Genomic DNA, 27,619 nt, shown 5'->3' with positions numbered 1-27,619 from the left:
TGCAGACCATGATTTTTCTGTTCCCAGTGCTGCTTAAAATCTCTCACACCTTTAAAAAAATATAATTAGCTTCATAGTTGTCCCACAATAAATAACACCTGAACATACCTTGTGCTACCAACCTGAATTTAAAAAAAAGTAAGAGGCCACCTCAGTGTTTTGAGTTTGAGCTCTTTCAGACACAAAGCCCTAACAGAGTTTCCCAGTCAAAAGGCATCAGGAAGGCTCATCGCTTATGGTGAACTTGGGCTTTAGCTTGACAGACCTTTTCCTTATTGTGCCTTTAGGGGACAATGGCATGGTGTCCATAATGCTCTTGTCCTCCTCCAGCTGCCTAGCAGTGCACGAAGGGGTGGGTACTTTCACCGTGTTGCCAAATTTAGAGTAGTCCACAGAGTATCGCCCATCTTCCTCCGCCACAATGGGCACAAACCTTTGGCCCCAGAGGATTTCATCTGCTAGGTAGGAGGTTCTGGCTTGAGTAGTGATGCCGGTGGTCTCCACCACCCCTTCCAAGATGACGATGATCTCCAGGTCCTCATGGTGGTGAAGATTCAGGGGGGAGATGTCGTAGAGGGGGCTGTTCTTGTCTATCACGTGGTAGATGATGAGTGGGGAGACGAGGAAGATGCTGTTGCCCCCCACGGGGTTCTCCATCTGGATGTCAATCTGGTTGAGGGGCACCACCTCCCCCTCCAGGCTGGCGGTCTTCTTCACCACCTGCATGCGGATGGTGGCGCTGATGATCATGCTCTTCCGGAGGTCACCCACGCGCAGCATGAAGCAGAGCTTGCCCTCCCGCAGGGCGATGACCGCGTGCTTGCTGAAGATGAGGGTCTCGGCCCGGCGGTGGGCCTGTGAGGTCTTCATGAAGATGCAGCCCAGCATGATGGCGTTGATCACCAGCCCCACGATGTTCTGCACAATCAGCACCAGGATGGCAGCTGGGCACTCCTCCGTCACCATGCGCCCCCCAAAGCCAATCGTCACCTGCACCTCGATGGAGAAGAGGAAGGCAGAGGTGAAGGAGTGGATGCTGGTCACGCAGGGCACAAAGCCGGTCGGGGCCCCCGCCGCCCCCTCTCCGGGGTCGCGCTGCAGCCGGGTGCTGTGGTCCAGGTCTCCGTGGGCGAAGGCGATGAGCCACCAGACCATGCCAAAGAGCAGCCAGCTGCAGAGGAAGGACATGGTGAAGATGAGCAGCGTGTGGGGCCACTTGAGGTCCACCAGGGTGGTGAAGACGTCCTGGAGGAACCGTCCCTGCTCCCGGATGTTTTTATGGGCCACATTGCAGGCACCGTTCTTGCCCACGAAACGCGCCCGCCGTTCCCGGGCGCGGTATCGGGCGTGATCCGGCACATCCTCCGCCAGCCGGGTCAGCACGTACTCTTCGGGGATGATCCCCTTCCTCGACAGCATGGCTCCCCGCCGCCGCTCCGCCGCTCAGCGCCGCCCCATGCAGCCGCCGCTCCGCCGGGGGCGGGAGTGGTGGGGCGGGCGGGCGGGCGGGGGGGGGGGGGCAGGAAAGGACGGGCGGGCGGACGGCCGACGGCCGCGCCGCGGGGGCCGAGCGGGTGCACGGCGCCGCCGCAGCCCCCGCCGTAGCCGGCCCGGGCAGCGCGGCGGCGGGATCCGCGGCGGTCACCAGGCGGCGCAGCCGAGACCGGGAGCGGCCGAGCGTGGAGGAGGGGGGGCGGGCTCGACCGCTCCCGGCCTCGCTGTAGCCGGTACCGGCCCCTCGGCGAGCCCGGAGCGGCGGGACGAGGGGCTGAGGCGTTCCCGCCCGCGCGTGAGGGGCAGCCGCGCGCGCCTCCGCGCAGCGGTCGCAACGGTTAAAAGCGGTTGGGCGCCGCTCCTCAGCGTCGCCCTGCGGGCAGGGAAGGGCCCAGCCGGGTCCCGGAGGGCTCCGCGGTCAGCGCTGGGTGCGTTTCTTTACCCTTTTTTACCTCATTTACGGTTTTTTGTTGTTTTTTTTCTTTTTTTTTCCCCCCCCGAGGAAGGGGAAGGTCGCGTTTCGGGCCGCGGTGGTGTGAGAGATCGCCTTTCCCCGGAGCCGAGCTCTGTCGATATTCGTTGCCAGATGGATTTGCTGCCAGTACCTGGCTTCCATTAACAGCCGCTGCTTCGTGGGATGGTCTGAGGTTGGGCAATTATTCCCTGAAATAGGAAATAAAATGGTGTTGGGGATTTTTTTTTAAAGGAAATCTTTAGCAGGAAAAAAAATCACCCAACCCCCTGAAATTCGCCTGCGCATCTTTCTGTAAGTAGGAGGAAAGCGTTCATCTAAGGAACGCGGCAGGCAGTGGTAGGAAATGTGCTTGAAGAGGCCAAGTCCAAGGACGTTGAGGTTAAAGAGAGCCCTGGAACTAAAGGGGCTCAATCCCCTTTATAAAATTTGCTGGAGTTATTTAGCCTTGACTAAGGAAGGATTTTTTTCTAAAAGAAGGAGCTCATGAAATGACGTGAGCTGTGACTGCTCAGGAAAATGTCTACTGCCCAAATAGCAGTTTGGAAAAGAATGATCTGCCTGCAGATGGCTAACCCCCCTGTGACATGAACTTCCAGACCAATACCCCCAGAAGAGGCAACAAAAGGAACCAGGCAGCTAGAACTTGTGTGTGGCAGTATGATGTCTGTGTGTGCGCAAACACAGACGTCTGCATGTGGATGTACCTTTGTGACAAGATGGGTTATTTAGAAACACTCGATGTGACTGCTGTGTCCACTGTTTAAATAGCAATATTGTAATAATTTATGTGTTTACTTACTCTGATTTAAACGTTTTGTTTCTATTTCATTTTAGACACCAACATTGTAGAGTTGTTAAAGCATCCTAGGATGTTCTGGGTAAGAGGTTTTTCTTTCGTGCCAGTGGATTTACGATTATATTTTTCTAATTGTGTGTGTCCATGGACTTTCCCTTCAATTTTGGCTCCGAGTGCTTTGGTACACACTGTGAGCAGTTACTGGCATCGATTGCCTGGGCAAGGCAATTGCCCGGTTGATGGCTGGGAGCCAGCCTGGCGGGGTGGAAATTAACTTTGACCACCTACAGCTTACAGTGGCCCACCTAAGATTTCAGAGTAGCAGTTTTAAGTAATCACTCTGAGCTCTCTGAGCAGTAGGTCTTGTAATTAAGCAAGTACTGTTACTTCAGACTATATCTACTTTTTATGCATGAATAGTTGCACGTCCTTGAACACATCCATTCCTTTTGGAGGGGTCAGTTTCCCAATATTCCATGCTTTCTCTCGCTCTGGGTCATCTTTCTTGCCACTTTGATAAATAAAACTAAAATAACAGCAAGGTGCCCTGTCACCTGGCTGCCAGGCCACTGAGCTTAGCCAAAGGTATTTCCCCTTTCTCTGTATCGCTTTATCTGCTAGGCATTTTTTGAGTGCTTGCTGTAAATATGTCATCTGCACCTGCACTTTAAGTATGGTATTTATACATACAGTTTAACTTTAAAAATATTGTATCTTTTATACTTTCTTTCTAAATATTTTTAAAAAAAAACCAAATGGGTGAAGTAACTTGAAGACTTACTTGTCAAAGGTGTGGTTCTCCAGCTGATGGCAGCTTGCAGTTACTTCCAGCATTTTGAAGTGAGTATGAAGAGGCTCTATAACACCATGCAGTACTCACTGGTAACATTTCCCTCGCTTGCAGAGATGGACATAGGTATTCAAGAGGCAGTCGTGTCTTTCCTGCCATTTTTCCTTACTCTTTTCCAATCATTGTCTTACTCTGTACCTTTTCCTCCAGAGGGCAGTAACTACATGAGTGTAGCATGGAAAAAACTGTCGGGGAGGAGTGTTTTAAAGGGAAATGTAAATTGGTTCATAGTCTGGTGCTAGGAATGACCCATGGGGCTTACTACAGCAAGGGCTGATGCATGAACACACCCACCATGTTGGGTTCAGGGATCCTGAACTCTACAGAGACAGAAGGGTGTTTCCTTGTTTCCACTTCTGTTCTTTATTGGGACTGTCATTTGTCACTTCTTTTCCTTCACCTCTGAGCACTCATTGTCTGAGATGGGACAGCAAAGCAAGTCGCTTCTGCTGAAGAATTTCTAGAGCAGAATAAAAAGAAGCCCTGTCTATGTGGATCAAGTGACAGATACTTAAAAGAAAAAAAAAAGTGACAGATCTTCTGAGTGAGCCAACATATTTGTGTTAAGAGCTGCTGAACAAATCGGGCTCACGGGAATGAACAATCCCACCCTGTAGTATTGAATCATGACGGGTACATTTTTCCATCCACAAAACAGGTTTTACATCTCAAAACTCCCCTCTGCCCTGATTTATCCTAATTTTAATGGCTATCAAAGAAGATAAGAAGATACTACTGTAACTGTTAAATTAAAATTTAGTTGGCACCATGGTATTACTCTGCCTTTCAAAGCAGACCACTCTTTCAAAGGCTACACAGTGTTGGCCTCACATGAATTAAGCCCCATGAATCACCTTGCTGTAGGAGTGATTAGACAGAAGAAAAGAGATTGGAGTTGATTATGCAAAGCTACAGGAAAGGCATGCGCAGAGCTGGGAAGAGGGCTAACGGGCAGGCATGCTGTGCTTCCTGGCCTCCCAAGGAAACAGGGTTCCCTTGGAAATAAGTAGGACAGGATGAAATGGCCATGCTAAGACAAGGGGATAAATGCTATAGAGGTTTTTGTGCAATGGGAGCGTTTATAGAAAGCAAACAAAATAAAACAAACACTGGTTGCATCTCCACGGGCAGCCTACCCCACTAATACGTTTGAGACTGAGCCGAGCCACATCCTAGAGGAGAAATGACAGTCTGGACACAGCAGCTTCAGGTGGCTGCTCTAGGGTTGTCTCACACCCCTTTCAGTACAGCACTTCGCTTAGTGATGCTTCATCGCCATGCAAAATACATTTGTGAGCCTGATTCAATAGCGACTTCTGGACTGCCTGTCTGGAGGCAAGAGGTTTAATGACTCAGATAATGGCAGTGATCCTCCCACCATAGAATGATTTTCTTGGATACTATGTCTGGTCACTGTTGAGACTCTAACCTTTTGGAGTTATGGGGCAGAAAATCCCTGGGACTTGTCCCTGTATAAACAAGCCCAGATAAAATGTGCTGAGGAAACATGAAGTGTATTCTGCCCAAGTGGCAGCTAAGGCACCTCCCTGTTCACACATATTTATCCAGCAGTGTGGTACCATGAAAGAGAAATATAATCGTTGGATATGAACCAACTCACCCTGCTCTCCTGCAATGCTGCTTTGTAAAATATAAGCCCCCTTTACAATGGATACGTAAGACACTTGTACTTTGAGTTCTTATTTCTTAATACTGCAAGATCTGTACAGTCATCGTAGTGATACGCTGTGTCCTTCACTCCCTGGCATTCCTATCCAGGTAAGGTTGTCAGACGCTTGTGGAATAGGAGCTAGTCCAAACTGCAGCATCCAATCTCAGGCACTTTATTAAGAGCATATGAAACTTCACTTTCTGTATCTCTCCTCTTGCCATTAGCATTTAGGATCTTCCACAGATGGTTGCAAAGCTTCTGAGGCTGTCTCTCTGCAGCGTCAGTTTGCAATGTCCTGCGAAGCAGTGTTTTCCTAAGCCTTTACAGGAGGAGATCCTGCCTTAGACAGGTGCTGGGCAGCTAGGAGACGGCACGCACGATAGCTGCAGTAGAAACCTGCTCCGCGCTCGCTGTGCGCTTCTGCTAGCCTGGAAGGGTAGTCACCTCCTCCTATTTCCTCTCTCTTAGCCCTAATGGATGCCTGGTACCCCAGGGCACAAACACACCGAGAGTTCTGCAGCTATTTTTTCTTTGGTGCTGCCCAGCAAATGATTCCCTGGAGGAGGAGATCTCTCCCAACTGCCCATTTTCTCTCTTCATCTGTAGCAGGCAGGAGCAGAGCTCATGCATTTCATCTGCACAAGTGTATCCTGCCTCCCCACTTTTACCATTGTTCAGCCTGCACTCTCCTGTTGGTTTTATGTTCTCTGGCCCCAGTTTAATGCCCTTAGGTATTGCACAAATAATAGCAGGCAGATCCTGAAAATACTCCGCTATGGAACCCATAACACCACTCATAGAGCAACAACAGTTCTTCAGTTTTCCTTGTTCTCTGCAATGCATTAAAAGTACCACATATCCCATGAGAACACAGAAACGACTTTTTCTAGAAAATAAAGCTTTCAAAAAAACAGATACCAAATTAACTGAGCAGACTAAAGAGATTAAAACAAGAGAAAAGAGTTTTCCCAAGAGCTAGGAATTCTTCAAAAAGGGCACGAGGACAAAAATGGATCTAAAGCTGAAGGTGATAGAAAAAGAGTAACAGTGAAAAATTCATTGTAGCCTTCCATTGGGTCATTGACCTTCTAATCCCTTAGCAATTAGTAAATCCTGCCATGATTGTCACACAGAATCAATAGGGCAGGGTTAAATGCAGCTAAGTTAGGATAATTTTAGTGGTTATAAGTTATCTTAATAAGTACATGTAATTTATTGGTGAAGATCACAGTGAGTATACGAACAGTGTGACAGTGGGTAAAATATGTGATGGTGAGTCAAGCTCTCATGGCTCTGAGCTACAGTGAAAGGTTTAATGCTGTTTATTTACCAACCAGATTTGGAGGGGTAATTTCCAGATGAATTGGTACGTCTGTACTGGTCTGGAAACTGTCTGCATTAAATGCTGATATTTTATCACAACCGGCTTCCTCTTAGCTTCCTCACAGTTTGGGAGGGGGTCTGGCTCAGTCATGTTTGGAACCTGTATCATATGATTCAACGGGGGTAGAGGTGAGGGAGCCTAAGAAAGACTAAAGGATTAATTTCTAAAAGGTATTAAAGGAGAGACCAAGAGACTATCAATAAACCACAGTATGAAAAAAGTTTTATAGATTTTATATTTAGATATTAAAGCTTTACAGAGTCATATGATTAGAAGAGATACAAGCTTTTGAGAAATTCCTTTGGTATATAATTTATCCTTCTGTGTTTAGTCCATCATGAGTGTTATCTACAGTAGGGCTATGATACATAAAAACAACACGTTAATAAAATGACAGAAGATGTTTAAGAGTTAGATAAAAACTCCATGCTGGCTATGTTTGATGTGAGTCCTGTCTATTTCACTCATGTAGTTGTTTTCAACTATATTTCATAATTCTTTGGTAGTAAATAAAGAGTAGTAGTATACAAAAAAGGAAAGTACATGGATAATTTCATTCATGCTTCAGATGGAGAGAAATGGCTCATTTTATTAAAAAAGGAAAACCTCCGTTTACTATGAAATAATATTTATTTACAGGATTTTACATTTTTAGAAAATAATACAATTGTAGTTTAAAATGCTTCGTTAATTTTTATTACTTATCCGCTTGTACAAAAGAAGCAAAGACACTGTCTTCCTGTTCTAGCAGAACCTCAGGCTTGTCATATTCCAGAATAACCCCTCTCTTCATTACAATAACCAAATCTGCATTGAGGATCGTGTGCACACGGTGCTGAAAAACAAATAAACAAAACGCCAGTTCAGTGTATCTATCAAATATACTCCAGGATAAGACAGACTTCCAGAAATTAATTTTCCTGACAATTTCAAGTTTGATGAAGGCCACTAATCCTACTTCTCATCCTAATCTACTGTGCAAATACAGCAGATAAATACACAGACCAAGAGCCACACAGATATTCAAGCACCTAAATTGCACACAGGTACTTGAGTATGAAGAGTCGTATGAGTTCAGATGACGATGTCCCTAGCCCGCAGTCCTGCCACAGGAAGGTAGCCAGGAAGAGTGGGAACAGGGCACACGAGTGTGGTACTGCATGACAGTACTCTCCCAGTCCTGGGCTACAGCTAGATCAGGGGGGTTCCCAAGCTTGGTGTGCTTTACCTGCTTGTAAAACTGAACAGCTATGTCTTCTAAGACCTTGCCCATGTCTTCTCTTGAGCTTTCATCAACGTTTTGCATTCACATCCTTTGGAAAAAGATTTTTCCAGGCCTGCTCCCCACTGCATGAACAAGTAACCCCTCTTGTATACTCTGGGCCTTGCTGCTCAGAGCTTAATCTGATGACTCTGATGCATGATTTTGCAGACACCTCTCCCATGTCCTGCCATGGTCCTTCTTCCAGGCAGAAGCAGCCCAGCCTACTCAGCTGCTCCCCTTAAGCAGCAGTTCCACACCTCCAATCATCCTTGTGCTCCTCAACAGTTTTCAGTTGTAATGTGTCATTATGGGGATGAGGAGACTGAAACTGCACACACAGTATTCAAGGTATGTCCAAACCCTGGGTTTATATAGTGGCAGGATGCTTTCTTCTTCGTTCTCTACCCTTTTCCTTGTAAGCCCTACATGTAACATGCCAGAACTTATGATCATTTCTGTTCTCTTTATTGGCTATGAGTTCAGCCTTTACAAGAATGCCGCCTTGTTTCTAATAGCCTGTTTTATTTGTTTAGCCATACCAGCTTCTTTCTATCCTTACTCAATCCTTTCTTAATAAATAACGTGCATTGGCTCTGGAATTTTTGAAGAAAATCCTTCAGTAATTTCCATGATCTGTCAGATTCAATTTTCTTTGCTTTCTCTTTTAGCTTTTTTTTTCCTCCCCATTTATTTTTGGGTTTTTAGCAAGCTGCCTCATTTTTACAGAATTCTGCTTTTCAAAGTTGAGTGTAACTGCATTGGATTTTTTGGGTCTGCATTACTCCTGCAGGAATATTTGATCTCAGAACACTGTGGTCCTTATTACACACTTGCTCTTCACCCATAAGGATCCTAATCAGATCTTGGGCACCCCCAGTACCAAAATAACTTTTGTATTTCCTTCTGTGGCTTCCTAGCCAGATGTGCCATAAAATAATCACTGATGGCATCTACAAAGCTCATCTCCGCTGCAGTCCTGTGACGTTCATCCAGTCCACAGGCAGGGGGAAGGGACTGAAATATCACATTCCAGTTGTACTTGCTGCCCTTGTGGTCTGATCTCTTTCAGTAGAATACCACCAGTGCTGCCAGCCTGGTCAAATAATGCAGATGATAATATAGGCCCAATACTATATTCTTCCTATTCTTCATAAGCACAAATTAGGTATATATGGCTTTCTCTGAAAAAAAAAACAACCACGAAAACCCAAACAACCCCAAACAAAAAACCAAACCACTACCTGAACCCCCCACATTATGTTTCTACTACATTTTGAATGCAACCCCCCCTGCTGTAAACCACATCTACATTTGGAAGTAAAACCAGTCAAAGTAAGTTTATTCCAAAATGCTGGGGTTTTTTGAACACTAAGAGAGTGAAACACAAATAAACTTTCCCAGCCTATCTCCATACAAACTGAAAAAGACAGATAAATGCAAAATGCAGTGCAACTCCAAACTTTCATGCTGAGAAATCTGGAAATTTCATGCTTATGATTCCATGATTTTTTCATAATGACACACTGAATGGATATGGTAAGATAAATCATACATTTGCTAAGTGAAAATAAAAAGATGCTGTAAGATTTCTTGGCTTGTATTTCATTTTTAAATGTTAATGAAGCATAATGACTTTATTTCATCTCCCTGAAATATGTGTATTTTTAGAAAATAGAGGACTGAAAGATATGTATTGCTTCTGACATATCTGTTGAGCCAACTGCTTTGATGCAGGTCAAATCTCTTTGATAAACAGTTTTTTTATAGATACTAGAGATCTTTGTATAATCACTTCAAGAATATGCTAACTTAAATTCAATCACTGTCAACAGCGATGGAATGTTTGTTTTTAAAAGTTAGTGTGATTCTAATAATTTATTTGTTTAAATTCTGAAACATAATTGCTTTATCCAGTGGCAGAGCTATTACTCAATTTTACTTGTTCTTAGTTAAATGATTGTTGTAGCTTGATGAAACTTATTCTTAGATTTCACAGTAGTCAAAGTTGTATTATATTTTAAATTAGCCTGAAATGGGTAACACAAAATAGACCACACACTTAAATTACACGCCATTACAGGCAATCAGACTTAGCATCACACAACATGTTTAAGAAGCTGTTATGTATTTAAATAAGAAAGTTTTTTAAAGTAGTTTAAAATGGAAAAGAAAGTTTACACTTAAACATCACTTTAAAAAAAAAAAAAGAATAATGGCCAAATGCACACATTGATTAACATCGACAAGAACTGACTAATGTGGCATTTCTGATTCTTGCTGGCCTTAGTACGGCGGCAGAGGCTGTACTTACTGCTATTGTAACCACGGTGCGGTCAGCAAACGCAGTCATGACGACCTTCTGGAGTATGTTCTCCTGTGTAACGAAAACCACTTGTTGCTTTTCAAAGAACAGAAGTTACATGACAGACACAGAGACACTAAGAAGGCTTAAGTAACCACTGATTATTCCATGCTTTTATTGATCCTTCATTGCAGAAGTGAAAAATGACACGTCAGAACTAAGTCAGAGCCTGGTCTGCTGTTAGACATCCCTGCTTGCTCCTGTCACCCCCACTGCCTCTGGGCTTCAGTGCCCACGAAAGCTGTGCTCTGGCCCCAAAACCCCTGCTGTCCTGACCTCGGTTTCACAGCGAGGAAAACAAAGGTGAATTCAGGGTGCTGCCAGGCTGGCGCCTCTGCTGTGCATTCTTCACCCTGCTGAAAGCCCAGGAATGTCCCAGCACGCTGGGGACATCTAACACCAAGGGGTGGCAGGGATAAGCAAGGGAGGGTGCTGTACCTGGCATATTTAACAGTGGAGATGATATTTAAGATGTTCTTAACATACATAGTTCTCACTCAACAAGTACTCATCCTTTGTCATTTAGGAAACATGTTGTTCTGTACCAAACTCTGCCTAGAAATGGCACTAGCAGATACCTTTATTTGCTACTATCTGTTCTCTAGACATGTATTTCAAGGGAGGAATTAGATCCTCAATGCATCAAAATTAAAAATGTGTTTTAACTGGGCTGTGTGCAGTCTAATTCCCAACTTAACATTTTATATAACTAAACCATGTAGCTGTTACAATAAATCCCTCCAATTATATTCTTTACTCATGGAATAATTATGAGGACTGAAACATTTGCCATAACAACATAGCAGAGGAAAAAAAATTCCTAAGAATGTACTGTTCTATTTGGCTAAAATCCAGTCAGTGCACTATTATTGTGTGGTTTATCCTCTGTCAAGCAATTTGAGGCAATTAATGCAATAATCCAGTATGTCTTTTCTACATCTTTGTTTGTGTCCTTGAAAGTACTTTCAAGCCTTCTAACTTCCTGACTTGTCCTGTCCACCATGCTGTGGAAATCCGTCTGCTTGACAATTTACCCTTCACTGACCATCCCAGTTGACCTTCCAAAGCTTTGTTTACTTTAGGAAAACAAACTGCCAATGAAAAGAACATGCTTCATTTTTCTAATGCAAGCAATGCTGGGATAACTATTAAACCCCCAGTAAAATGATTTAAAAGCTCTTTAGATTAGTTAGCAATGACTCACAACTACCTGGACTTGTAAACATTCTGCACTAAATATGGTGTAAGCATATTACAGAGCAGACAGAATTACTTTCCACCTTCTTCTTCCCATATTAGCAGTTGTCTCCCCCTTAAGGAAAACAAGAAATCAGAAACACTCCAAACTCACTGTTGCCATGTCAATAGATGCTGTGGCTTCATCCATGATGAAGATGCTCGTCTTCCGCACGAAAGCCCTTGCTAGGCAGAACAGCTGTCTTTGGCCCTGGCTAAAGTTTTCACCCCCTTCTGTGACTATAGCATCTGGAAATGACACAGCAACACCAGTAATTGCGGGGGTCAGGGGGTGCATGAGAGGGTCAGATCAGAGTAGAGCATATGCTTGAAAAATGACGACTCACTTTCAGCACAAAGATTTTCAAAGCAACATCTCCTAGGTCTACAGCTGCTGGGGATCCAATTTTGCTTGTTTATTTCCATTGCTCAAAGCAACCAGTACTTCTGTCTCATGATATTCTTTAAATCTATTAGACATCAAAGTAGCTAAGGATGTTTAAGAGTGGATTTCTCTGGAACTTGTGCAGTCTAGGACACTGCATCCCCCTGTCAAAGTGGCATCCACCATTTCTTTAACCTAAGGCTGTACAACTCACCATTTTTAAGTTAGTTTTTGTTTGCGGTTTTTTTTTTTTTGCATGGCCAAATGACTCACACCTTTAAGCGTCTGAAAGCTTCCTCCCTGGACAAGACTACTGGAAAATACAACAGAACATATTCTAGATAACATCTGTCTTGTTGACACCTTGTTTGAACTCAGAAGACCCATAAACCTCAATGCTTCATAATGAAGACATACTGAAATAGAATAATAATTTTACCATTGATTTGAATAAAACAGCATTCTGCCCCACAGGTGCCGTTGGTAAGGGAGCTGGATGGATATAGGGCCTTTGCCTGCAGGCAAGCAACTTTTCAGCATCTTCCATAAACCTAAAAAGCTTTTTCTTCAGCATCTACTTTTTTAATAAATAGTAAATGTGGAGCAGGCATGTTGTGAACACTGGAAGCAATCTTCTCAAGAAGAAAGTCTTATTACCTAGGCCCCCAGGGAGTGCTTTCACCACATGTTTGAGCTGTGCTATTTCCAATGCTTCCCACAGCATGCTGTCAGTGCACTTCTTCTCAGGGTCCAAGTTAAACCTACAGTTATGTGCAATTCAAGAATATCAGTCAATATTAACTCCTGCAATGTATTTCTTCTTTCAGTGTGCTCAGAAACTTGCAAATAATCACAATGATACGCTAAAGATCTGGGCCTGATTCTGATCTATCATTGGTACAAATCCACTGAATTTTGCAGACTTGGTCAACATTTATACCAATGTGATTAAGAAAAAAATTTGACTCTTGCAGTTGAGCAGAACAGGAAAAGCTTTCTGTTTTGCAGATATCTTTGTGGTTTTAGAATTTATCTTGTTCTGATTAAAGAAATTCTCATGTTTTACTAGAAAAAGCTGTGAATATAATCTCTTTAAATTAACATTCATTTTTTAACAAAGGCTAAAATTCTACCACCTCTCCTTTTAAATCGATGTCTCTGTTCTTCACTGCTATAGAAATGCTAAACAGAACAATAAAGCTTCATACTGAATTATGAAATGTAATGAATCTTGGATTTATGAACAGACGAACGTTATTTTAGCTTGCCGTGGCCCAGAAATTATAGCAACAAAAATGAATCTTGTATCATATTAATAAACAGAATGATAATCAGAAATAAAAGATTCAATGGTATATAACACTTTTTATTTTTACTTTTTATGCCTACTGTATGCGCTGTGAATGACTGATACTGGCCTAAATCAATTTTGTAACAGGTTAATTAATAAAACAAAGATATACAGTCACCTCATCTTCTGATATGAATGAATCCTGCTCTATTCAGGGAAGTTCAGGAGATAGTCTTAGGATCTTCTAGTGTGGAGTCAGCAAACCACAGAAGCCTGTATAATTTTCAGCCAACTCTAATGACTTTAATGTGGAAACTGTAACTGCAGGTGATGTAACTCTGAGCTCAGGATTGTACTGTTCCTCTCTAAGGTAAATGCCACTGACATAGGGAAGGACATTTGCTTGAAAGTCTGGAGCTTTTTGCCACTGTTTCTACCGTGTCATTCCCCCTCCAGAAAGGGGGAAGAAGAGTAGAAGAGCAACATGGATAGAGGCTCCAGGATAAAATACCCCAGACCTCCCCCAGTACTTCTCATATTATTCTATTGCTTCCTCTTTTTCCACATTAATTTTTAGTCTGCATCTTTTCCATCTCATTTTTAAGGCAGACAGATGAAAACAGATGTAGGAGAAAGAAGGTTTCAAGAAGTGCTGGGTGGTTATGGGTATTTGATCAGCAAGCGAAACTGATAACTCTATCCTGGAGGAATAAATAGTGACTTTCCCTTCTTCCCAGGCATGGGATGCCTTCTGCCAACAGCATGCTGACTGGGCACTGGGAAGGTGCCGTCTGGCAGGGGTGGGTAAAAAGCACAGACAGAAGGCAGTGATCCTCCCTGCTCCAACTGAGGAGACCAGACTTGAACTGTTTGCTATCAGCAATTCTGTAAAAGTCATTATATGATATAATTATAATACATAATGGCATATAAGTCATTATATGTTTTTTATTGCTGGTGCTTAATCCTTACCGGATTGTTCCACTGAATAAAATAGGATCTTGGAGAATGATTGACAGCCTGGATCTCAACGTCTGTAAGGGGAGCTTAGCGATATCTATACCATCAATGATAATCCTTCCTATTCAAAAGAAAATGGATAGTCTGCTAGACTGTTTATCACGCCACACAGCTGCTGGCAAAGACACGGCTCACTTTCAGCTTGCAATACAGAACCGCAGGAACAGGCCTTGAATTGCATATCCCCTGATTCACTAACGAAACAAGCTTTGGTTAAGCAGCAAGTACAATTGTCTTGAGACCAAGCCTCAGCTGGAAGAACATGAAGTATACCTGTAATATTTTGTGAACGATCAGACACACTACTTACCTGCTTGATGATTATAAACATCTGTCAAACAACAGGGTAAGAGGTTACTTCAACCAGGGACTAGTTACCAGGGGGAAGAAGCGCTTCAGAAAGCCAAATTACTATTGAACACTTACAAATTTTACCTCCAAGTGGAACTGTCTGGCTCTGCATAAGAACAGTTTGTGTGTGTTTGAACAATTTACCCACATCTGTGGGCGATGCAGCTGGGAAACTGAGGCTAAAATTTTTTTTGAGATGCAAGGGAAGACACTCCATGAGGTACATGGACATGGCACACACAGTAGGAAATATGGCAGGAAATTGCCAGGCAGCAGGCCAAACCACAATCCCCAGTTGCTGAGTTTTCTGGGCCCAGCGGGTCCCATCAGTGCCATGTGCGTGGATCCTTCATTGTACTTGAACACCTTCCCCTTTTATGGCTTGCTCCTACTGTTGGGATTACACAGCACAAAAGGACTTTTGCTTCTGTCAAGTAGAACTTTTATTGATCCAGCTTATCAATAGCAGAGCTGTTAGGTGACAGGTGATAGCACATTTAAGCAAGGCCAGAGAGCGTGTTCTGCAGATTCAAAAATCACATTTCGAAGCTGATGCTGTTAGGGAAGCACCTTCAGGAGCTAAGCTTGGCTGATATGAAAAAGCATACTTACCCTCGAAAGTGTCGACCATTCTGAAAAATGCAAGAGAGAAGGAGGACTTTCCACTGCCTGTTCGGCCGCAGATCCCAATCTGTGACACAGAAAGCAGATGAACGTAAGGTGAGCAGAAACGGATAATGTCTGTACTTGACTCTTAAGACGAGTGGATGGAGGAGCTGTTCTGATCCACATGATCCCCATGTCCCTCCTGACAGCACAGTCACACTGAACTGCCCCAACAGAGTCTCGAAGTTCACTCTTTGCCTTTAGGGTCTGAGCATTTAGGGATAAATCAAGGCCAGTCCTATCTACAGGAACAATAGGAGAGTGACACAGAGGAGCAGAACCATGGCCAGCCTGTGCTGCGGGCAAAAGTTAGGATCCTGAGGTGGCCTTGGTTAGCAGGAAGGACACAGGTAAACAGGACTCAGGAGAAGAAAAACAACAGGGAGAAAAGCGACGTGATGAAGCAGAAGAGAAACAATAGCAATAAAGGCAAGAGAGCCACATGGGAATGAGGGAAACTAGGTCTGACACAGTAAAGGGTCACTGTTGCTTCTTTTGGCACTGAGTGCTGACAGCAGGGCGCTGGGATACTGAGATACTGTGTGTAGTTCTGCCTTCTCAGTCTAACATATGCCTAAACACACCAAACTAAAAAAACCCACAGGCTCCTTTCCAGTACACTGCATTCTTTTAGAGAAAACATTCTGTAATTCAGTCACCAAAACACACTGTGGTATGCTTTTTCAACTTCGTGCTTTCTATGACATGCTAGTCTGCAGAGCTTCTCTGAGTCACTGCAGTTCTTTACCTTTTGTCCCGGAGAGATGTGGGCATTGACATGCTTTAGCACTGGCTTTAAGTTGCTGTCATATCGGACACTGAGGTTCTGGATTTGGATCTCCCCTCTGTCTGGCCAGTTCTGGGGAATCTGTGAGGAAGCTGTACCAGGAGCACAAGGGAAAAAAAACCACCACCACCCAAACAAACAAAACAAAACAAACAAACAAACAAACAAAAAATCAACATTCTCATAATAAATTAACCAGCTCATTAAGTGGTTTACTATGTTTTTCATGGTAATAAATGGCAAAATCATTAAAATTTCAGCAAGCTCTTTCTGCATGCTGCACAAAACTACACTTACAAAGGAGCCCTTCATAATTTTCAGCTTCTGTTTTGAGAAGGCCATTGATTCTTTTCACTGCACCCAGCTGGATCTCCATGTCAGCCAGGTTACGAACCATCCAATTCAGATAGTTAGACACCTGGTGTAAAACAAATACACTACTAAATTCCAGATTCTTAGTAGTTTGCAACATTCCACCAGCGTGCAGTTTATACTCCTCCATAGTAACGCTTGTTGGGACTTACTAAGCTGAAGCTGTGAACAAACTCTATGGTACACATCAACAGGGTGACAACAATGACTAAAGGTTAAATTTCCTAACTGCAGCGCACAGGTACTTTGGTACTATGGAGATCTGATCTACACCAACACGAAAGAGGGAGAGGACCAGCAAAGACAGGTGAAAAGACATCATCTTGGTAAATTAAGGTTTGACTGTCTAGAGCAATGTACTAGGGCATAATTACAACTGATGCACTGAAAAAAATCTTCACAATGGAAGACAATATTAAAAAACATGATGCAACTTGGCATGTTTTGTTGACATATTTGAACTTCAACTTCAATGAGTATTTTACCTAAAAACTGAAGAAAGCATACACTCAAATATGTCAACCACTGAATGTGAACTGAAGTTAACACATGGTCTCAGTGATGTTACAGTACCCACTGTAGATGTACAGACACCTTCAATCTTCCTGTTCATCTTTGTGTCCTGAAGAATTATAAAAAAACATTTGGGACAGACAAAAAGGATCCTGAAATTCTTACCATAAGAGCATAGGTTAGTCCCAAGCCTACAAGTCCTGAAGAGAGTTTACTATACAGGCAACTGGTAATAGAAGTGACAGCTGCTATGAGTACCACACATGCTCCAATGTACTCCTGAAGGAATATGAATAAGCTCCATCACTGTAAGTCTACAAATTATTAAAACATTCTCATAACTTTGCATACCAAACAACAAACCCACCGCACAGTCTAAAATACAGGCAGAAAACACCATATAACTCCATACAGACCCTGCCTAGGAATTCATTCTCATTGTCTTTAGCGTGGCCGTGCTGTTTGGAAATGCTGTTGTACGCAGGAGTTGTGCCAGTACTCCTGGAGAAGTCAACACAGATACCTTAAGCATGTAATGGGGGCGGCTGAAACCATGCAGCTGATGTTACCTGGGGCAGGAGGGAAATGCTCGTGTGATCCAGTCTGTGAGCGGGTCCTCTCTGTGGCTGATGATGAACTGCTGGGAGGCACTGCTCTTGCTGCTGAGTGGCTGCCATCCGTATTTGTTCAAAAAAATAATGTTCTTGCACAGCATGTATCTATTAGTTGGCCTGTGTCCAGCCATGATGGGCTTTTGCTGCTTTAATTTAAATCGTGAGATTTGACTTCCCACAGACAAGTCTTTGAGTAAAATTTTGTAACAGACTAAAGGTGAACTGTGTAGGAGGGAAACTGTCACTCATCTATGTATGTACTGTTTAGTGATATAGGCATCGATCAGAATCAGGGACTCCAAACGGTCTAGGACTGACCCTATAAAAGGGTTATAACATTTTAAGTCATACTCAGTATCTGAATTTAAGTAGCAAAAGGTACCAGCTAAAATGGAGTCCAAAATGGAAATATAGAATGTGACAAGAAATAAAACTTAGCACATATAAAAGGAGCCCATGTTACCATAACAGCAGTACTACACCTGTATCTAACAAAGCCTGAGACAAATATCACCATCTAGAACATAAGATTCCTTGATTTGTTTCTTAAGGAATTATTTTTAATAAATAATTTCTCATCCCAGGTGACCTTACTGAGCACTGTAAGGAAACAGGCACCTGAATATCTTTGGCATTTTTCAGATGACCCAAAACAGGCATAAACCTGGCCACACCCTTCTGCTTACGAAGAGAGCTTCCAAGATGCTGAAATGTTCCCGGGGAGCCACAAGGCAAAGGCGTGCTAACACTGACCAACGGTCCCATAAAGGCAATCCTGGCTGGCAGCGCGGCTTGACCAGCTCTGATCACTCTTCACGCGCAGAGGGTCAATGTGACCTATAAAAACTATTCTTGTCTTGGAGAAACAGCTGCAGGCTATGGGGAAAATTCATACTCCATTCAGTTTCCAGGATGGGTTGGGCACGTGTTCATTACAGATAGGGAGATACAGATATAAAGGGTAAAGGTATAGCCTCGAAATTGGGTAACTGCTGGATGCCTCATCAGATTGCTTGGAATGAACTCAAATAAATTCATTGTGTATAGACAAAAATACTGTACTTGCCATGCGGACTTCCAGCCAGCGATTGGCAGCTGTAAGGAAAAGGGAAGCGATGTTGTTGGAATCTGTGTATTCAAGAAGTTTTTGTCGAAATTTGGCTTCATACCTAAAAAAAAAAAGAAAAAAAAAAGAAAAAAAAAAAAAGAAAAAAAAAAGAAAAAGAGTCAGGCCTTGGGGTCTTGGAAAAACAAAAAATAAAATTTAATTTCTGGGGCTATATGCTCATGGGCAGCTTGACACAGGGTCTAAATCAACCTATCAATAATTCAGAGTGACATTATCTGCAGACTTATATTAAGACACATGCAAACTGTATTCGTAAAGTATCTTCAGCAGTAAATGGATGTTACTGCACTGATGAAACTCCATCTGGGACTTCTGGGTCACACTGGGCATTTTCTAAATGCATTTTATTACATGGTAACTCTAAGAGAAACAAACCTGAAACTAAAAGAATTAAAATATACATGAGTGAGAAATCACAGAATCATAGAACGGTTTGGGTTGGAAGGGACCCCAAAGACCATCTAGTTCCAACCCCCTGCCATGGCAGGGACACCTCCCACTAGACCAGGTTTCTCAGGGCTCCATCCAACCTGGTCTTGAACGCTGCCAGAGAGGGGGCAGTCACAACTTAGGCAGCCTCTTCCAGTGTCTCACCACCCTCAGGGTGAGACAATAATACATGCATGCACTTGTGAGAAGAATTATTAATGCAGCAGAATGCAGTTCCTCTTCCCACTTAATCATATAAGCTTAACTTTTAAAATTTGTAATACTGAAGTGCCTCAAATTGTAACCATTTATAAAGTATAAATTCAAAGTACCTCCAGTCACATCAGCTCTAGTGTTAGATAAGCATGTCCCTATCACTAAACAAACAGAGCACTTTGGAAAACAAAATTCCAAGCACACAGCACAGTGAAAAGTAACAGCCTGGAAAGAACCGTGTTCCCCCCCATCTCGCCAAAATGAATTAGCCACAGAATAGAAAACAAGATTAATGTCAAATAGGTCTGTTTACAGTTTATTATAGTGGATCTGCACCCACTCATCAGAAGAGCCGAATCAATGAAGTCTGCCTTGAATTCAGCAGATACAGAAGATGATTCCCTGCTACACCTATGTAGACTGGGGTCTTGGCAAGCATGTGAGTCAGCCAGTAACCCCTTTTAGCTGGGTGTATTTACTTGCATAGGTGTGAATTAATGTGATGTTAATAATAAAGGGTACCAATAATTACGTCTAATAATAAAGGAGAAGTCTGGCACAAAAGCCTTTTCCACAGTAGTAACAGAAACTTGAAGGCCTAAAGATCTAGTTTGGGCACACAAAGCTTGCCTTTTCCCCCCCTTTATTACATGAGCAAGTTTAATAAACTTGCTAATCTCCCCCTATAAAACTTTGCCCTATTTATGTCCTTAGCTATTATGGTTGCAGCAAGCACTACTTATTTATAAACTCAGCTCTCCTTATACCGATATGAGAGAAAGATAGGACAATGTTTCGATTAAGTATGAAGCATATAGCTTAGAGAAGCTTTCAAATTTGTTACTGCAGAGTTATCTTAATCCTTCTTCTGAGTACTGTATAACAAAGTCACAACTTTACATAAATCATTTATACTTTTGAGGATAAGTAGTAAGTGCCGTTTTGTGGAAATAATTTATCTGTTCACAACTTAGCCAACGTGCCGGGACATAAGAGCCATGTCTGCTGTGTGCAGCGGACAACGGCCTGGGCTGGCTCCCAGCGTGTTGGTGGGGTTGCACAGCCTCATGGTCATTCCTGAAAGCCAGCGCTAGCGTCACGCAGTGTCAGAGCTAGCGAGCCCTGCCTTTCCTCAGGACTAACTACCCTCAGGGCCCTACCATGCAGAGATGGCTGGACTGCTGCTGGAACCAATTCAGTCACACTTAACCTTCATATTCTATACCATGGGGTATTACGTGGTGCAGATCCGCCTGAGAAGAGGCGAGGTATGCATCCTGAGTCAGTCACGCACATGCCCGTGGAATGGGGCTGCAGACAAAGTTACCACTGCTGGTGCAGTACTGCAGCAGCATCAGAATTTCTCTTCAGAAAGCGTCCCCAGATTACCAGGTCTCTCAGCATACAGACCAGCCTTTGCAGAAGCCTTCACATTTACATTTTATTGACTGTTTAGCACCAACGCTATCTGAGGTGCCAGACAGCCAACTATAAATCAGGCCAGGGCATCTGCTGAAGGTGTATTTATAGCCGCAGCAGTAGCTGTCTCTCTGATCTCCCCATGGATTATTTTGTACATTTCTTTCCTTATACATTCTGAGTAAGTGCAGGACGCAGAGTTACCAAGGGTAAGGACACTCCAGGAACAACTGGCACCTCCTAACTTAATGAGTGGATTCCTGAATTAGTGTTATTTTTAGGGATGCTCAAGCTAGCAAGTCTAAACTCCACTCCTGCTAATATGTTAGGCAGCTGAAAAGCTGCACAGTCCTAAAAATAGCGAGGTCACCAGCTGATGCAGGAGGCTGGCAGGCAGATGGAACACAGAACTTACTGAAAGCACATGGCTGTTTGGGTCAGACACACATCAATTGCTGCAGGATTTAAGAAAAGGAGGCACCGAACGTAATTCTTTGACAGAGGAATTCATTTCAGGGTGACAGCGAGAATCAAGAGAGATGCTCCAAAAGACTCAAAATATTAGCCAGATGGCATTGAATATTATTTATTGTATCAACACCTGAAAATATACGGCCATAATACTCTAAAGATCCTCTTAATGAAGTAGGATATGGATGTATGGATAAATGAGAAAAGCAACAATTAAAAAAGAAATTGAATTTCCTTAGACTGAACAGAGACATAGCTACAAACTAGGGAATACTGTTGGCACTTAATGAATTAAATATCCAATAACAGTAATTAATAACGGAAAATCTATGCTGTTCTACCACTCTTCAGGAAGCTATCTTCAGTCAAAAAGAAACAAACTCTTAAATTTGTTGTTCTTTCATTGAGCTACTTATATCATATTTGGAATAGTTTAAGAAAAGTTACTTTGTGCATTACTTCTATTATAAAATTAAAATTATAGGCTAGAAGCAATAAGCATTACTGTTTCAAAGACAGAACGGTAACAGTAATAATTAACCGACAAAATGTGTAGACGTTTAGATGAGATGGGCGTGGAAGAGAGTTGACCACATTTGAGTCAACTGGGAAAACGCGAGAATTGCACTAGTGTAGGGACAGCGGCTGGCTTTCCCCGCAGCAGTTTTACTGGTAGCTCTACCAGTATCCATGTGACTGCCATTTTTGTAACACAGAGACACAACCCAGGCACGTTATCAGGTATTCGTGGGCTGCTCCTGTGAGCTCACGTGGACAGAAACACGAACCAAAACAGGCGACGAAAGACTGTCTCCAGCTTGTATATTTTCAAAATCAGTATAAACAACCACATTTTCGGCTAGCAACCTGAAAAATAACTTACTGTACCCTCTGAAGTCACTAGCATGCACAGTTTATCTTATCAGGACATCGACTCACACACAAATTGCTCTGGCATAACAAGTTGGTGCATATTAGTTGTTCCATGGAGACTGTCCAAGCGCATAGTCTGCCACGCTGCGTGCTGTGGTAATTGCAAGCTAATTTAGCTTCCTAAATCACATTTGCCCACAAGGTTTTTTTTCCAGCTTGCATGCAAGTGTATGGGGAGTTACTGCAGGGCAGCTGACACGCGGCTTGTTTTTCCACAGTACCTCCTTCACATGCAAAATGCTCAAAGTTCTTCAGTGTTTTGGAGTTGCGCCTTACCAGTGTTTTGGGGAGTCCGGATTTTCCAGGTGATCCAAATAACCATTACTTACAACTGCACAATTGCAGAACAGAATCAGAGACAGATATTCGAAAGTGAGGTAATGTATGTTTCTTAAAAAACTATACCTGAAGGCTCGGATGGTGGTAAGACCTTCAACAGTCTCTGAAAAATGGGAGAGTAATGGTAGCTGAGTGCTGTCATCCAGCTGTTGCAGGTCCCTGGAGAGGGTTATGAAAAGAATTTTTATAAAAAGCCAGTTCTGTTGTGCAGTTACTCTCTCAAAACAGGCCCAGGGAGTGAAAGACAGTATCACCACAATAATTATGTATGTGTTCAGACAGATCGCAAGGCATCGCTGCATGTCTCTGAGCAGGGGACGAAGAACCCAGGAGGATTTTTATTTTAAAATTTGAATACAAACAGTGCTGGAGTTCGGAAAGTGTCTTTTCCCTTCACTGTGTTCCCTTGTTTTGCCTACATTCCTATTTCTTATACTCAGTTTTTTATTAATTTAAACACCATTCTGGCTCTATGCTGCATACACATTTAATGGGATACTGCAAATAAGAGCTCGAGTTAAGCAGAAGGCAAAATCGCAACTTCCCCTCTCTCCCCTCTCCCGCCCCAGATGACAGCACAACTTCTCACTGAGCTAACAGTACAGCTCATACACTCAGTAGAGTAAATGGGAGCCCACACTCATCATCAGGTTGTGCTTCTCCACGTTCCATCACCAAATCAGTGGAAGCACACGGGGGGTCTATTTAGTCTCAGTTCCTTCCAGCAGGAAGTAAATTGGTTGTGGACTCCCTCTCGATCCAGGCATACATGAAGGGATAAATGCAGCATTGCTGCAAATGCTTCTTGAATGCTGCTGGGAGGGAAGCTGTATGACCTTAGAAGAAGAAAAACCACAGATATGGCTAAAATTTTTCAACTTTTTAAAAACTAAAAGGCACCCAGAACGACAGAGGATGTTTGTGCATGTTGGTTCCTTAATGGGCAGCAATACCACCATGGCTATACTGCGCTCTCCAGCCTCTCCCTGGCTTTACAGATTTCCTCTTCCACCTGGATAGTTTTCCTGTTCTGTCACCTTATTTTCTTGGGTGTGCCCAGCACACAGCCTTTGGAGACGACAGATTCCAGCTGTTTTTTTTGTGTCCTGTGAACTCTAAGAAACTTTGATCAGGGCCAAAGTCCCTGCTCATACCTCCCAGAAGTTCTGCTCGAAGAGCTGCAGACAAAGGCACTTGTAAACGGACACATTTGCACTGGATTTGGCTCACTTTCAGACAGGGCCATGGCTTTGACAGGACCAAATTTAAACAGGGAGTTCCCCAGCACTGCAATTCTGCCATTCCATCGCACTCTGCAGAAGCTGTTCCTATTGCCAGAATGATACTCATTTATGCTCTTACCGTGATGCAACTCGGAAGTACTTCTGGATGAAGTAACACATGATTGCGAGGGGAACCAGGGCAATAAGAAACATCGGTGTGACGTATGAGATGACAGCAAGAGCAGATACACACAGCAAAGTGGAGCGACTCAAGCACTCCAGGGTAGCTGGGATGTGCTGTATAGGTAAATAAGAACAAGCACACAAAACCTTGCATAAATTATCAAGTTAAAACCAGCATTATTTCATTTTCCTTTCTCCCACTTACACAAGCAAAAAAAATTTTGAGTGATTTGAAGCACTAAACATACAGGTCTGCTTTTGAATTGACTGCTGGGTTTGGGGAAAGTCTGAAGGGATTTCTGTGGGGCTGCTTCACACATGGACCACAATCCTCATGTCAGATAGGACGCAACAGATGATTTCAGCGTCTGCATCGATCCTATGAACTGGCAGTGCAATAGGAGGTAAATACTGATAAATTTGAGTTTCTGTCATTTCTATTTTGGCCAACAGCATTTACCTTTTTCTCACTTAATTTGCTCATATATGCCAAGTCAGTGTGTTTTTAAAAAAAGCAGATCCTCTTAATCACTGTTCTAATTTCGCTTCCCCTTTCTATACAGGGGATCTTGATCAAATAAATGATTTTTCAATGTGCATTTAAGATGAGCAATTAATTCTGAACGTAGAAACTCATGATGCAAACTGATATAGTAGTCAAAATTCTAGCCCATCAGTAAACTTCATCTAAATGAGTGTACAATAAATGAAAATGCAGTCTTTCAGACTGGGAAAGATAGGGTAACGTGGCAGCTTGGACACATTTATTCAGTACCTGGTCGATGGTATTGCAGTCAGCTGAAAATCTGTTCAATATACTTCCCAGAGGTGTTGTTTCAAAAAACCTAAAATGAGACAAGGAATGGGAAAGATTACAATACTGATACTAGAATAGTTTTACACTTTGTTTTTTGTTTTTCTTAAGCTAGGTACTGTATCACGGACACGAGCAAATAAACTGACAACCACAGTAGTGTTTCTCATTTTTCCACATAACCATAACTTTCCAATAAAATGGCCATTCTGAAGGTAACGCAACACGTCCTCAGCTCCCTCTGCTGCCTAAGGTATGCAAATCACATGATTACATTCAAAAAAAACCCCACTTTCAGATTTGCAATTTGAAGCCTCTTCAATTCATGAAAAATATTAAAAGACCTTTCCTTTACATTTGCACATGCAAAAAGCAAACTTCATTATTGCTCTGTAACTGTTAATTGTTCTGTAAGTCACATTGAACCTGAAGTCTAATTCTAACCTACAAAAAGAAAGTTTTAAAAAAAAGTATCTGAGGTTTTCCACGTGTATTATTTCTCCATGATTTCTGGGAGAAGTACAGTTAGCTTAAAAATAAGAAGGTATTCTTCCTAACGTTCAGTAACAGCTGCAGGTTTGAATCAAGCCACAACTTTCCTTTCACGCATTAGAAAGAAAACTTACGCAGGACAACAAAGGCCTTTCCCGGTATCTGCGCACCCCAGCGTACTCTAATGATGCCTGTGATGACACTTGCCTAAGCTCATTATCTTTCACAGGCTTGCACAATCGCTGCCTGACAGTGAATATTTCCAGTGATTAAGATTACAATGCACGCTATGAATGAACTGTACAACACATCGATCAATAATTGTGTTTTCTCCCTAATTAAAAACAGCAGAGAGAAATTAAACATGCATGGAAGTAAATGTCTGAAGTCAGTATCAGGCAGGAGAGGCATCTGACTAGTGTGTAGGCACTTGAGCAGCCTGGGCACCATTTTCAAAAACTGGTCAGTAGTTTGATACCTGGTGATTTTCAATAACACATCAAAAAAACAGTGATTGACAGTCACTTCTTAGTAAAAACTGTGCTTAGAAGACTGCCCTGAAGTAAGGAACACAAAATGACTACCGTACAATTCGTATTACAATCAGAGGAATACCTCATTGGAGCCAAAATAATTTTATTTAATAAAGAAGAGTGTAGCTTTTTGGTGACTTTCAAGCCAGTCCACTCCACTGCTATTGATGTGACAAGACATAACACAATCCCAAGACAGCAGAGAATGCTGAAAACTTTTGAATATTGAGAATGGTTGAAATCCTAAGAAACAAAGAAAAAGTAACAAATTATTCACTGTAAGTTATATTTAAAATTTATTGTAAAAACACAAACAGAGGACTGAAAAAATGTAAACAAGTAAATCCTTTTTTCACCCTAAATTAAACTGCCAATGATTTTCAACTATCTTAAACCACAATTTATTATCCTTTGGAGAGGAATGTTTGCATGGAAATTAGAGATTAATCAGAAATTTTAATCATAGAATACTATTAAAATCCTGAAAAGATATATTTGATAATTTGATCTGAAGAAGAAAACCATCTTTAAAGCACTTATAATGGCTTGGTTGTTTTGGTCTATTTTTTGAATAGGAAAGAACATAATAGTTTCTGTTTTGAAATAATAAAGCAATAATAAAGCATCTTTGAGAGATGAAAGCGTGACTCCCGTGAAATCAACATGCAGCTCCCCAATATTAATATGGATTATTTGTAGGCACTAAATCCTGATAAAGAAAACAATCCCAGTTCTAATAAAATCCCTCCACTACTGCTGTATTCATACAGAGTACCCTGCAAGGTAACACTGTGGAATTCATTCACACAAAGATCAACCAAAAAAGTGTGCTTGTCATAAAAAAAAAAAAAAAAAAAAAAGTAAACCCCATGTTTCCCACATGTTACAAAACCCGAAATCCCTGCTGGCAGTGAGAATGCAACAGTACAGGAAAAACAAAGAACGACTGTGATATCAAAATTACTTTAGAGACCAAGGTTTAGGCATACCAGCTAGATGATGAAAATAGAACAAATCTAGCAAAAGGAGAAAAACAATGCATAAAACTTAACTGTTAGTTTTATTGCACTGTGTACCCGAAAACGCATTAACCTTCAAAATACTCCGAGTGGATTAATTACTAGAAATATAGGACACGGCATCCAAATCTTGGAGCAGATGCTGGCAGTGGGAGATCGCCACGGGTGCAATCATAAGAGGAAGGTGAACGAGGCGTCGCGTACCTCACAGTGAGAGCAGTTTTTCAGCTCTAGCTCTGTCTTCCCAGAAATGGCATCCGAGGTCCAGCGCGCCAGGCAGTAGTCGATGGCCACCATGACCGTGTGCTTCAGCAGCTGGGACAGAACCAGCAGCGGCAGAAGGAGGATTCCTGCTGCGCTGAGGTACTTGCCACAGGCTCTCCAGGGCATCTTTGCTCTCTGATGCAGCACCGAAGACAGGTTGTCTTCATCATCACTTTCTGTTACTTCTTCTGCAACATGCAAGAAAAAAGTACAGCCCCATCGACTTCCCCGCACACACCTTCCCCGGGGACTGGCAAGTGGCCGCTACAAAACAGGTCTTCCCGCACAGGATAAAGAGCGGCTTTAAGGTGAAGTGACCTGCTGAGGCATGCATGTACTAGCCTGATAAAGTTTGTAGTAATGCGTGCTAAAAAGTTGCAAAACACCCGAAGCACTGGGTGATCAACGGCTTCAGCCATGGTTTTGCAATTTAAAAGTGCTGGCTTGATAAAAACGAATGGCAATTTTTTCCTATGTAAAAACTTAAACAACTGTGCTTCGCTGTGGACAAGTTTGAAGCTCATCCAGCATGAATTATTCACTATTATTCCTCTTGCATTATCAAATCGTGTTCAAGTGCAAGAAAAAAACATCAAAAGTTTGGAGGAAGCTATGACTTCTGA

General features: G+C 42.5%; 2 protein-coding genes across 4 annotated transcripts in view; both read right to left on the bottom strand.

The window, feature by feature from the left end:
* Positions 1–216: 216 nt before the first annotated feature.
* On the bottom strand, positions 217–1,419 carry KCNJ11 (potassium inwardly rectifying channel subfamily J member 11). Its single transcript, XM_009949277.2, has one exon. It carries the CDS (start codon positions 1,417–1,419, stop codon positions 217–219), a length of 1,203 nt encoding a protein of 400 aa, XP_009947579.2.
* Positions 1,420–7,368: 5,949 nt separating this feature from the next.
* The window catches only part of ABCC8 (ATP binding cassette subfamily C member 8), a 77,912-nt gene continuing 57,661 nt past the window's right edge, over positions 7,369–27,619 (bottom strand). For all 3 annotated transcript variants that reach the window (XM_086472272.1, XM_086472273.1, XM_086472274.1), the window contains exons 25-39: positions 26,937–27,184; positions 25,796–25,956; positions 24,650–24,719; positions 23,831–23,988; positions 22,535–22,627; positions 18,599–18,701; positions 17,084–17,197; positions 16,331–16,451; positions 15,995–16,125; positions 15,193–15,271; positions 14,182–14,290; positions 12,576–12,679; positions 11,649–11,782; positions 10,247–10,309; positions 7,369–7,506 (exon numbers count right to left, since the gene is read on the bottom strand). In XM_086472272.1, coding sequence (XP_086328398.1) covers positions 7,369–7,506; positions 10,247–10,309; positions 11,649–11,782; positions 12,576–12,679; positions 14,182–14,290; positions 15,193–15,271; positions 15,995–16,125; positions 16,331–16,451; positions 17,084–17,197; positions 18,599–18,701; positions 22,535–22,627; positions 23,831–23,988; positions 24,650–24,719; positions 25,796–25,956; positions 26,937–27,184 — 1,826 coding nt within the window. The remainder of the gene's footprint in view (positions 7,507–10,246; positions 10,310–11,648; positions 11,783–12,575; positions 12,680–14,181; positions 14,291–15,192; positions 15,272–15,994; positions 16,126–16,330; positions 16,452–17,083; positions 17,198–18,598; positions 18,702–22,534; positions 22,628–23,830; positions 23,989–24,649; positions 24,720–25,795; positions 25,957–26,936; positions 27,185–27,619) is intronic.

Source organism: Leptosomus discolor, chromosome 12 (genome assembly GCF_034619465.1).
Source record: "Leptosomus discolor isolate bLepDis1 chromosome 12, bLepDis1.hap2, whole genome shotgun sequence".
Lineage (NCBI taxonomy): Eukaryota > Metazoa > Chordata > Aves > Leptosomiformes > Leptosomidae > Leptosomus > Leptosomus discolor.
This window is presented reverse-complemented; position numbering and strand designations above follow the sequence as displayed.